This window comes from Balaenoptera acutorostrata, chromosome 16 (genome assembly GCF_949987535.1).
Source record: "Balaenoptera acutorostrata chromosome 16, mBalAcu1.1, whole genome shotgun sequence".
NCBI lineage: Eukaryota > Metazoa > Chordata > Mammalia > Artiodactyla > Balaenopteridae > Balaenoptera > Balaenoptera acutorostrata.
Window position 1 is genome coordinate 19,412,044 of NC_080079.1, and position 13,811 is coordinate 19,425,854.

A 13,811-nucleotide genomic window follows, 5' to 3' on the forward strand; every position below is an offset into this window, starting at 1 on the left:
TGAACAGCAAACACAAAGACTCTGAGGCAACAGAGTAGTTCAAAACACAACAGAAAGCCAATGTGGCTGGAATAATGAGTAAGGAAGAAAGTGATAGGAGATGAAGTAGCTCGGAGTCAGGGTCTTGTGGGCTAAGGTAAGGACTTCAGCTTTGACTAAGGAGGTAGTGGTGAGGGTAGTAAGAGTAGTTTTTTTTGTTTGTTTTTAGAGCAGTTTCAGGTTTACAGAAAAACTGCACATAAAGTACAGAGTTCCCACATACCCCACCTCCCCCCAGTTTCCACTATTATTAACATCCTGCATTAGGTGGTACATTTGTTACAGTTGATGAACCAACATTTATACATTATTATTATTAACTAGAAGTCCATGTTTTACATCACCACCCACTCTTTGTGTTGTCCAGTTCTATAGGTTTTGATAAGTGCATAATATCATGTATCCATCATCACAGTATCATACAGAAGTTTCACTGCTCTAAAAATCCCCTGTGCTTCACTACTCATTGATCCATCTCTCTCCTGGGGCCCTTGGCAACCATCGAGCTTTTACTTTTGCCTTTTCCAGAATGTTGTATAGTTGGAATCATATAATATGTAGCTTTTCCAGATTGACTTCTTTCATTTAGCAATATTCATTTAAGGTCCCTCCATGTCTTTTTGTAGCTTGATAGTTCATTTCTTTTTTACCACTGAACAAATATTCCATTGTATGGGTGTACTAGTTTACTATTCACTCATTTACTGAAGGACATCTTGGTTACTTCCAATTTTTAACAATTATGAATAGAACAGCTAAAAACATTTTGTGCACAGTTTTTTGCATAGACATAAGTTTTCAACTCATCTGAGTAAACAGGAGCATGATTGATAGATTGTATGGTGAGACTATGTTTAGCTTTGTAAGAAACTGCCACTGTCTTCCAAAGTGTCTGTACCACTTTGCATTCCCACAGTAATGAATGAGAGTTTGCACCAGCATTTGGTATTGTCCAACCAAAAACAATAGAATGAATAAATAAAATCATGGTATATTCACACTATGAAATATTATGCAGTAATGAGAAGGAATATTCTCTAACTACATACACCAATGTGATGAATAATGTGAAGTGGAAGGAGTCAAACGCAAAAGCATACATATACAATAATTTCACTTATAAAAAACAAGAAAAGCTAGTGTATGTTGGTGGAAGTCAAGATACTGCGTTACCCTTGATGGGAATAGTGATTGAAACAAGAGTTTCTTGGGTGGTCTTAATGCTCTGTTTTTTAAATTTGATAAAAATAATACTGGATTGGAACCCACAGAATAAATTAGTCCAGACTGACATAACTGAGTAAATAAATAAATGGGAGAGAAAGGACAGCTCCTCCTTATAGAAGGATTTCAATTAATAAATGCAAAAGGAACAAGGGAAATTTTTAAAAATCATCATTAGAATATAGTAATAATTGTTTTGGGGAAGATTCACCAAGGAACCCTCAGTATTTGTTTTGCAACTTTTCCTTAACTCTAAAATTTGTTCAAAATGGAAAGCTTAAAAAAGATAAAGTTTAAAGTAAAAACAATGGCAATATATTATTACGGGATTTATAATATATGAATAATGTAATATATATGACTAATGTATATTGTCATATATTGTATGACAATAATGGCACAAAGAACAGGAGAAAAAGAAGCGTTCTGTTGTAAGGTTCTTAGGATATATGTAAAGTGGTATAATATTATATAAACGTAGACTGTATTAAGTTATGATATATACTGTAAATATTAGAGTAGACACTTAAAAAAGGTATCAGAGATGTATAACTAATATGCAGCAGTTGAGATGAGTGGAATCTATAAAAAAATAATCCAAAAGAAGGCATGAAATGAGGGGTAAAAGGAAACAAATGACACAAATAGAAAATAGCCAGCCAGCCAGCTGATAAATTTAAACCAATCATATTGATAACTATATTAAATGTAAATGGTCTAAACCCTTCAATTGAGGCAAAAACTGTCAGGATAAAACAAAAGACCTAACCATATGATGTCTACAAGAAACAATTTTAAATACATATAAAGACACAAAAAGTAAAAAGATGGAAAAAGATATGGCTATATCAATATCAAATAAAATCAGAATTTAGAAAAAGAGATACTACCAGAAATATTACCATAAAGACAGATGCTTCATGATATAAACTGCCTCATCAGAAAAAAAAAATCCTAAGTATATATACAACTAATAACAAACTTTCAAAATATAAGAAGCAAAAAATAATAGCACTAATGGGAGAAAGACAAATCTACTACTATAGTTGGGTATTTCAACACTCATTTCTTCCTAATTGAAGAAAAAAGTAGACAGAAAATCGATCAGGGTATACAAGAAATTAATAACATCATCAACCAATTTGACCTTGCTCCAAAAATAACAGCAAAATGTACCTTCTTTTCAACTGCATATAGAACATTTACCAAGACAAACTATATTTTATAAATCAGTAACAAAAAATAGGGAATTCCCTGGCAGTCCCAGTGGTTAGGACTCCACACTTTCATTGCTGAGGGTGCAGGTTCGATCCCTGGTCAGGGAACTAGGATCCCACAAGCCGCATGGTGTAGCCGAAAAGTAAAAAAAGGAAAAAGCAAATATGAAAGCATCTCTGAAATACCTGGAAATTGAACAATGTACTGTTAAATAATCCATGGATTAGAAAATAACAAGAGATATTTGGAAAATACTTTGAACTAAATAATAATGAAAATACAACATATCAAAATTTATGTGCTGCTGCTAATACAGTACTTGGAGGGAGGTTTACAGCTATCAATGTCCTTACATAATGCAAAGAAGAAAGATACAAAATCAATCTAACAACTTAAGACAGAAGACAAAGGACATATTAAACCTAAAGTAATAAGGAACTAGTTAAGAGCAGAAAACAAAAAAAAAGGAAGATAATTTAAAAAATAATAAAACCAAAAGCAGTTTTTTTGAAAAGACCAATAAAGCCAATATCAGGAATGAATGAAAGAAGAATGTGATAATATATATATTACAAACTTTAGAAGAAGAATAAAGAACCATTATGAACTTTATGCCAAAAAATTCAACAGATCAAATAAAATAGACAAATGCTTTGACAGATTCAAACAATCAAAGTTCAACTGAGAAGAAACAGAAAACCCAAATAACTTCCTATTAATTAAATTAGTCATTTAAAACCTTCCTATCAAGAAAGCCCCAGTCCCAGATTACAAGACTGATAAATTCTTCTAAACATTTGAAGACACAATATTAATTCTTCACAGACTCTTCCAGAACATAAAACAGGAACACTTTCCAACTCATTCCACAATATGAAGCCAGCATTGCCCTGATAGCAAACCATTACAAAAAAAGAGAGAAGAAAAAAAAGAAATTACAGATCAATATCCATGATGAATATAAATGCAAAAAATCTTTAAATTTTAGTAAATTAAACCTAGCAACATACAAAAAGGCCCTATTAAAACGTATCTATTAACAGGCACTCAAATACTGGTAAATAAATAATTTAGGTTTATTTCATAAGCTGTGGCCTTCCCTATATTATCATTTGACTCACATCAAGGACATTTACATTTTTAAAATAACTCTTGTTCCTGAACTTATAGGGTTACTTTTCAAACGTTCAGAGCTTAGCTCTATAAAAATCACATCAAATCTTACTAAAATACATTTGTAAAACTACATAATTAACAAGGGCTGGAAATACTTATTACACAAGCTTGAATAGATCTAGGGACTTAGGTCAGAATATACACTATTATATTTGCATAAATTTGTCTTAAAGCCTTAATTCTCCCTTTCATCGCAAAGAAAACTTTAGTAGTTCTTCTGAGCAAGTGCTTCTGTAACTAAGCAACATGGACAACAGTGTCTATATTCTTTGAATGGATAGCATGCTATCATTAGAGTACAATGATTGCCCTCCTCCCTACACCTTAGCAGTGTGGGAAGTCAAATGTATTCTCTGGTTCTATCAGATCCTTCTAAGATGGTTGAAGTGCTGTTTTTTTCTCTGTTCTCTTACCTCCTCCTTTAGCAATAAGAGTAACTTTTCCAGGTTTCTGCTGTTTAGTGAAACACCTGACAATTTGATAACAATCAACTAAGTTAACAGTTCGTTTCTAGGTCTCTAAGGTTTCTTACTGATTTCCAGTGAAAAGAAGTTATTTATTAACAACTATGAACTCCCTTTCCTGATTTCTTTTTCCTGCCAAACTAAGTTACTCATTAGCACTTGTACAGAACACTCAAATGAGATCATTAAATAATGTTACCTGGACCATGAAAGCAATTGCAGCACCTCTGGCAGTCCTAGGAGAACTTCAAGAATTTTAGGAACTAAGCATTACAATTTGGGTTAATATTAAAAATTGGGTAATAGTATTTGGCTTCACAAAATTCACTTCAAGCCACATTTACTGAAAACCCACCATTTATTACCTGCAAAAATTCACAGAAAATTACATAATAGGGAATTAAATAAGATCTCTAAGGTCCTTCAACTTTAAAAAAAAATTGCTGATTCTGTTCTTAGTATTTTTATGTATATTGATTATACATACATACACATTATATATATTACTTGCCATAAAATATAACTGCAGTACTATAGTATATACAGTAGAAAATTGATTGTTTTCAATAAATGTTAATGAGTCATATGGGTTAAAAAAATTGCTGTTTCTAATTTCTCATGTATCTGAATGCTGTTTTTTTTTAATGAGTAAAAATGATCTGGGTTCTCAAAAAGCATACATAACATAGCAGATCATTCTCCTAAGACAAATTTACACAAAATTGTATACAATATAAATGATGTAGCATTTTATTGAACATACACTATAGGACAAATAGATTTTTTTAAGATTCCCTCTAACTTAGCTGTTTTTATAAAGAATAATAAATAGGAGGAAACTTTAAAGAGAAGCAGTCTTAAACTAGCCTTTAATTCAATGAAGGAAAAGTTGTAGGAATATTAGTAAGAGACAAAGATGGAGTTTATTTCTGGTTTCAAAGAGTAATCATTTCTTTCTAGAAGAATAAAATCATTTAAAACTTCACTGTTCAGAGTTTCCTGAAGTAAAGTGATTAATTATTCAAACTGACAACCTGATGACCCTCACTCTAATCTATTCAGGCCACCCAAAAAAATTTACAAAAGCACATCTCTAACATGAAACTCAACGGAACCGGGCCAGTTGTGGCGGGGGGGGGGGGGGGGAGTGCAGGGAAGGATGGGGTAAGTGAGTGGTTATTTACTGTTTTCCCTCTGAAAACATGATTTCTTGAGTGCCTTGGTGTTCAGTGAAGAGTCTCTTTCAAGATTAAAAATGGTGAAAGGAGGTATGGGCAGGAAGAATGAAACACTAATCTAAAAAAGCAATGACTAAGGTTTCCATCTATCTATTTAACACAAAAAGATAGGACATTTATTTTATTTGTCCATGACTTATCGTACAAAAGGAAAAAAGTAAATCAATATTACCAAGTGAAGAGTTTTCTTGGCTGCTCTCTAATATATTATGTCTGGCTCTTTGTATTTCTTTCAGTATCCTTTTACTGCTTTCTGCCAGTATTCACCCACGTGAATATGCATCATTAGTATCAAATCACATGGCATTAATAAAGATGCTATTAATGCTTAAACAGGTATTCAGATTTTAATATAATTTCCCTATAAAGGCAACAGCACAGCTGCTAAATTCCAAATATGTTACTTAAACTAAATACTAGGCTATGTTTCACAAACTTCTAATTTCTCACATTCCTCAAATATACTGCTGAACACAAACTGGATGGCATGATTGAAAGTGGTATACTCATAAAAACAATAGAGAAGAATAAGCACTTAATATGCATAATATAAATCTAATATATTTATCTATAATAATGTGGATCTAATACATATAAATGAAAGTTTAACATGATAATCAGCACATATTTTGAATTGTAAATTCTCTTGTTATGAATTTCAGCAGTAAGTCAAATTGCATTAAAGATGTATAACTTTTAAAAATGTCAAATTCCATTTTATTTGATCTTGGTGCATGAGTCTTATTTTGTAAGCATTCTCAAAGGAGCTCACGATTTTGGGGGTTTTTTTGTAATTAAAAAAGCAGTAAAGCAAGATCTGCATCACAGAAAATAACTATTTCTGTCTTTCCTTTGTAACAAAAGATAGCTTTCAAGAATTAAAAACAAATCAATAATAATCAGGAAACTATAAATAAAAAACAATGAGATGCCACTTCACACTCATGGAATGGCTGTAATAAAAAAAGACAGATAATCACAAGAATGTTGATGATATAGAGGAATTGGAACCCTCATACACTGCTAATGGGAATGTAAAATGGTGTAGCCACTTAAGAAAATAGTCCAGTAGTTCCTCAAAAGATTAAACATAGAGTTACTATATGACTCAGTAAATCTACTTCTAGGTATACACTGAAGAGAAATGAAAACAAATGTCTACACAAAAACTTGTACACAAATGTTCATAGTAATTTTATTCATAATAGCCAGAAAGTGAAAACAACCCAAATGTTCAACAACTGATAAGTGGATAAATAAAATGTGGTATAATCATACAGTGGAATATCATTCAGCAATAAAAAGGAATGATGTACTGATAGATGCTATGACCTGGATGAATTTTGAAAATATTATGCTAAGTGAAAAAAGCTAGCCACCAAAGACTATATATGTTATGATTCCATTTATATGAAATGTCCAGAATAGGTAAATTTACAGAAAAAGAAAGTAGATTAGTGTTTGCCTAGGGCTAAGGAGTTGGGAGAAAACATGGGTGGGGTGGGGTGACTGCCAAACAGAACAGAGTTTCTTTCTGGGGTGATGAAAATCTCCCATAAGTGTTTGTGATAGTGAACAACTCTGTGAACATGCTAAAAACCACTGAATTGTATACTTCGAATGCATTAATCGTATGGTATGTGAATTATATCTCAATTAAGCTGTTAACACTGTCCCCTCTCAAAAAAAATAAATCTACTGCAATAGCTTTCAACTGCAGCTACACTTGGAATAACCCAACTTACTCGTTAAAAGTACAGATCCCCTGGACCTGCCAGACCAGTAAATCATAATCTATGGGATGAGACCCACTCGTCTAGACTAGTGGGAGCAGTACAGTGAGACCTAGATTCAAACTCTGACTCTGCCATCTTCTTAGCTGTATGATCTTTAGTAAATTATCTAATCTCACTAAATTTTCAGTGCCTTTTTCAGTACAATGAGGTGAGAAGTACCTATTTCATTGGATTACTGTAAGAATTTAATGAGATATTAGATGTAAAGTTACATGTACAAAACAGTGTATGTTATATGACATATTGTGCTCAAACAACAGCTACTCTTATTATTACAATTATGTTAGTTTAACTAGATCTTTATTTTCTTTTTCCCTATAAGGAAACAGATAATGCAGACTTCTAAAATGTTTGTCCCAAATCCATGCATATAAGTTAAACCTTATAAATTTTAACTCCTTATAAGAAATATTGTTTTATTTTTTAAAGCAGTTTACTTTCTATCTGATGCCCTCCTCGGAATAAAATAAATGACATTTATGAAGTTACTATTTTTATAGAAATACAGAAATTACAAGAACACAAAAACTTCAGTGTCACTAATGGTGGGAGGGTGCTCATTAAAAAACAAATTCAATGGTTATTTTATAAATTACAAATTTAGGAATAAAGTTCCAAAGATTAGGCAGCCACAAAAATCAACCATTTAATTAAATAAAATCTGCCAATTTTTAAAAATAAATTCACTTTTTAGTAAAAATGTTGTAACCATCTGCTCAAGAACAAAGTGAAGTAAATTTAAAGTCCTATGAAATAATTTCCTGCTTAAGAAATGCATGTTCTTAATTCCCAGGTAATTTGATAACATCTTCTACAGAAGGAAAAAAAAAAAAATCCTTAAAGAAAGACTTTCATATGAATGAAAGCCAACGTTTTAGAATGGAGTGTAACACATGCACAAAACAACAGTAAGTACAAAGACCGGAAATAACATTTTATATTTCTACATAAAAATTCAGCATTTCTTTCCCCAACAGCTTATAATTCTATTCTACAATGAGTCATACAAACAGGTCAAATTTTGACTGAATCTGGTACAAAAATCAAATGTCATTCAACAACCACATTGTTATCTGAAGACATGGAAAGGAACATATCCATTCGAATTCCTAGGCATATTTTAGTATCTCATAAGTGTGTCACACTTTATAAATACAAGTACATTGCTTGAGAAAATCGACTGTGGATTTTCTAAATACATTTAATTAAACCAAAATTAAATTAAGTGTCTGGTTAGAGCTAAATATAGTAGAACACCATACCTAAAATTTAAACTGTATCTTTCTCAAAGCTAAATAAAATTTTTAAAACACCCAGAGAATATTATATCTCTACAAAGCTGCACAGCCTAAAAACAAAGTTTCCTTCATCACCCACTGTAAGACCAATGCTCAAACAATATATTTAACCTGTTTTATTCAGAATAAATTTGTCTTTCACACAAAAAAGGGAAACTTCCCTTTAAAAGCTGTATAATCAATTTTTATGTCAATTTTTCGAACTCTCATAAAAAGGGCCCACAAAGATAATACCTTTATCAATTTCTCAAAATTGGTAAGTCAACAGTTTACTACATTCCAAAAGTTGCTGAAATTTTTTTTTTAATTAAAAATATCAAAACAACTTTTTACTGACTTGTTTACACACGTGTATTTCCTATTTTTTATTCTACTATCTATTCTTTTAAAAACAGTTCCCTTTTTTCAGTACAATTTAGCTTTACATATAAAAACAAGAATGAAATCTACCAGAATACTAACAGTGTTGGCATTAACTATCGCTGACTTTTCTACTTTTCTGTATCCTTAGATTGTTTTTAATGAACATGTAAGTACTTTCAAAATGAAATTTTTTTTTCAACTTTCTTACAACCCTGCTTCTTCACAAGGCTCTGATATGCCAATCTTTTGTGGTAAATTAGGTAGAAAAATAATATGAATTTAAACAAACATTTTTCAGGTAAAAAAGAAAATGTCAGAGAACGGGAAAATGCAGTCTTAAAGCATCTTATATAATCATATCTTGTAACTACTTTAAAAACAGGGGGTAACAAAAAATTAGGCAAAAATTTTTTTTCTGCTTCAAATTTACTTTTTTCCAATGAAAATGAAAGCAGATTAGATTTGTGTGAAAAAGGCCCAATTACATCTACATTCTAACTAATTATCTAGGTCTATAAAATAATCTCAAACCGTGTACTATTAATATCGCTAAAACTGATTAAAGTAAACCATAAAGAAGACAGAACTTAGAAACCAGCTGTTTTTTAGGCAAGTATCAGATATTTTCTGATATGGAAAAGCACTGGACAAAATTATTGAGCATAACAAATACTACAAACAATAATAGTAACCCAAGGCCTCTTACCAATTTCAGCAGGTAGTTGTTTGATTTTGTTCTCTCGAATGCTAAGCATGCTGAGTTTTGACAGGTTTTTGATGTCTTTTTCCACAGTAGTTATTCGATTAAAGCGAAGGTAAAGAGTGGTAAGAGAATCCAGCCTATACACCACTGAAGGAATTTCTCTCAGTTTATTATGCCGTAAATCAAGCATCCGCAGCTTCTTCAAGTTATCAAGAGAGTCAGGCAAACTGGTAAGTGAATTTTCACTTAGAGCAAGTGTCATGAGATTTACTAGACAGCCCACTTCTGCTGGGAGGGACTGTAATTTGTTGCTATATAAATAAAGTTCTGTTAATTGAGTCAACTCTTTGATTGATGATGGCAATATGTGTATAGACCTCTTGGATAAGTCCAAACGCATTGAGTTCTCTTCCCGGCATTTGTTGAGCTCTTTAATCACCTCTGCATTGCTAGATTTCTTTCTAGTCCCAGGTGCTGGATTTGGCCGTTTGATCGTATTATCAACTGAAAATGCCACCCCTGGTTGGGCAGCACTGGAGTCCTTCTTTCCATCTTTGGCATCTTTCCCTTTGGTCTTAGGTTCTTTTTCTTTGCTCTCTTTCCCAAAACCTCCAGAGGCTTTTGCCTCCTTTTCTCTTTCCTTGGCTGATGGTGCTTTGGGATCTTTCTCTTTAGAGTCTTTTTCTTTTCCTAAACTACTACTCATGGTGACTCAAGCTTGGGCAAAAACTACATGAACTCCTTTTATTTGCCAACAACAGAAACTGGAATTCAAAGATGAAGAGACAAAAATCCTACACAATCAAAAAAGGTGTTGGCTTGAAGAAGTAATCGCCATCTGTTACATGTTGGATCTAAAAGCACTATGCCCATTTCTGATAACTCATTCCAACTGGTAAAATGGTGCTGGTCAATCAATGATTCATTAGAATTCCTGAAATATAATACAGAGAGAGTATTATATTACTTCAGGTTATAAATTTATATTAAGTAAATGGGCTCTGAAAAACAATCTTACTGACAATTTTGCTATTTTCCTATGATTTGATACAGTAAATATTTATTGAACACCTTCTACTTTGCAAGATCCATTGAAAAATTATAAAAATTAACAAGGCGGGCTCTATCTCTAAGGAATTTACAATCTAACAGGAGAGGTAATACAAGTCACCAAAGTGCAAATGTTTTTAAGAGCTGAAAAGTGGGAGAAGTCACAACAGCAGCTAATGTCTGAGTGCTTTCTATGTACAAGCACTATTGTATGGAATTTACAAACATTATAACAGTTCTATGAGATAAATTCTTCTCTCTATTTTACACACAGGGACAACTGAGGCACAGAAATATTTTTAGTAACTAGCTTTGTGATCCTGGAAAAGTAGCAGAGCTAAGATTCCAATGTAGGTGGTACATTGCCTATATTCCTAATCACTACGGTAAAACTGCTCTATCTGCAGCTAATTACCAGATTCTAGGAACTGCAAAGGTAGCTTTTTTAGTTGATAGTGAGAAGGATTAAGGGTTCTTAGAAGTAGAAAAGGTTCACTGGTAACATGACTGACCAAAATGATCCACAAAGATTGAAAAGATGAGGTGAGATGGAAGTGAGACAGCACTAGCCTAATAAGATCTATTCTTGGTATAAGACTATAATGACGATTATCACATTTAATAATTATTTACTTAAAAAAACACATCAATAGGCCATATATACGAAATATATTCCTTAGTCTTACCTTAAATGCAGACGTGAAAGCTTTACAATATTGAATCTTGAATTACAATAAACAAGACTTCTGATTCCATACAAGATGGAATAAGCCCACTCTACCTTGTTCCTCACATTAATTACAACTTAAAACCCTGACAAAATGCATGAAGCAACTAGCAGAATATTCTGAAAGGTAGAGAAAAGAAGGCAGACTGGTTAGGAACCTTGGATTGCAGATGACCTGGTTGGTGGTGAGTACTCTAGGAGTTTTTTGTTTTGCTTTGTTTTTATTTCCTATATATCCTGGCCTGGGCAGTAGAGAAGCCCATAACCCAAAAACACCAATAAGCATGGACTAAAACAAGGTCCAAGAAAAGTCTGCTGTCTCTAGTCAAAGGACTAGGAAGAGAATAGCACTGCAGGATGGAACCCTCTTGACTATACCCTCCTTATTCCACTTGAACACCACATAAGAAGTCATGTCCCACCCCTCCCAACTGGCACTGAGGCCACAAAGACTGCAGAGTAAAACTCTGCCAACCACCCAGCTCTGCACTAACTTGAAGAGAAGCAGTACACATCCCCTTTGGCATCAGCACTGCAGCCATGGAAACTACGGAGGAGAGCCCTGTTGACCATCCCACCCTGTACTTAGTAAATATCAGCCAAGAAGTGGTAGCCCTTTTCCTCCCCACTGGTGCAAAAGCTGTACTATGAGGAAGAATCCTGTGGATCATCCCCTGCCGTGCACTAAGCAAATGTTAGCAAAGAGGCAGCACACCACTCCTTATGGAGAGGAGGGAGCTGGAGAAAGGGATTCTTTCAATCTGTGTATTCCCAAGCACACTCCCTAGAAGCTCAGCATGAAACCAACCAGAATCAAAACAACAAATGCTTTGAGAACTGAACTGTAGTGTGGAATATCACCTATTTTTCAGATTGGCCTTGGGGTAGCATACAAACAGGGCAGACCAGAATACCCCTAAAAAGACTTTGAAAACTATATTGGAACCAAAACCCACAAAAATGGGTTAGGGCATGTATTCTGAAACAAAACAGGTTGACTGCTAAATAGAAGACTTAAAAAGAAATCAAAATTTTATAAGTCTCAAAATGTCCAGGATGTAATCCAAAATTACTCATCATACCAAGAACTAGGAAAATAACAACTTGAACGGGAAAAGACAATCAACAGACACCAACAATGAGATGACAGATGTTGGAATTATCTGACAAGGATTCTAAAACAGCTCTCAAAAAAACAAAACCAAAAAAAAAATGCTCCAACAACTACATATACTCTGAAAACATACAAATAACTATAAAGTCTCAACAAAGAAATAAAAGGTAAATCGAGAATCAAATGAAAATTTTAGAGCCAAATAATATAATAAATAAAATTTTAAAACTCACTGGAGGGGCTCAATAGGATAATGGAGATTATTGAAACTTCAGTGAATTTGAAGAAAGATCAGTAGAAATGATCCAATCTGAACAGCAGAAAGAAAATAGATTTTAAAAACTCAAAAGATCCTCAGTGAGCTGTGGGACAGAAACAAAACGTCTAATATTTGTTTCTTCAGAATCCCAGAAGGAGAGAAGAATGGATATAGGGCTGAAAAATTATTTAAAGAGACAATGGCTGAAACTTCTGAAATTGGAGGCGGGGGTGGACTTATAGAGACAAAAAGCTGAGCAAATCCCAAACAGGAAAAGCCCAAAGAAATTCATTCCCAGAATATGATAATCAAATTTCTGAAAACTAAGGCAGCCAGAAAACAACATAAACCTATAGGGGAACAATGATTTGAATGACAATGGATTTCTCATGAGAAATCAAACAGGCCTAAGGAAGTGATATTTTTCAAGTGTTGAAAAAAAAAAGAAGTCAACCAAGACTTCTTCATTCAGCATAAGCATTCTTCAGGAATGAAGGAAATATAATGACATTTTGAGATGAAGGAAAACAAAGAGAATCTGATGCCAGCAGATCTGCTCTAAAAGAATTGTCAAAGGAAAACCTTCAGACAAGAAAGGAAACAGAATGAAAATTAGAACATCGGGAATAAAGAAAGATCTATGGAAAGAGTAATAATATGGATTAATATAACTGGTAATTCTTTTCCTCTTCAGTTTTGTAAATTATGTTTGACTGCTGAAAGCAAAGAATATATCTCTGAGGTGGTTGTCAATGTATATAGAGGTACTGAGACAAGTATATGACAAGGGAATGAGAGTGAAAGGACCTGAGTGATGCTAAGATTACTACACTGTATTTGAAGTGCTAAAATGTTGATACTAGTAGACTATGATAACTTAAGAATGTATGTTGTATTTCCTAGAACAATCACAAGAAAAAATATAGAAAGAAGTATACTCAAAAACACTACAGATAAATTAAAATGAAATCTTTGTTCAAGTAACCCAGAGTAAGACAGGAAAAGAGAAAAAAGAGAAAAAAGAAAAACAGAGGGCACCAAAGAAAATTATGAACTGGCACATTTAAATCCAAACATAGCAATAATTACATTAAACGTAAACATTCTCAACACACCAATTAGAAGACAGAATTTGTCAGAAT

At 33.1% G+C, this 13,811-nt stretch overlaps 1 protein-coding gene across 5 annotated transcripts in view; it reads right to left on the bottom strand.

The window, feature by feature from the left end:
* SHOC2 (SHOC2 leucine rich repeat scaffold protein) overlaps nt 1–13,811 on the bottom strand; it is a 103,552-nt gene that overhangs the window by 35,474 nt on the left and 54,267 nt on the right. For all 5 annotated transcript variants that reach the window (XM_007173077.3, XM_007173076.3, XM_057530405.1 and 2 more), the window contains one exon: nt 9,523–10,453. In XM_007173077.3, the coding sequence (XP_007173139.1) occupies nt 9,523–10,225 (703 nt within the window). In that variant the 5' untranslated portion in view covers nt 10,226–10,453. The remainder of the gene's footprint in view (nt 1–9,522; nt 10,454–13,811) is intronic.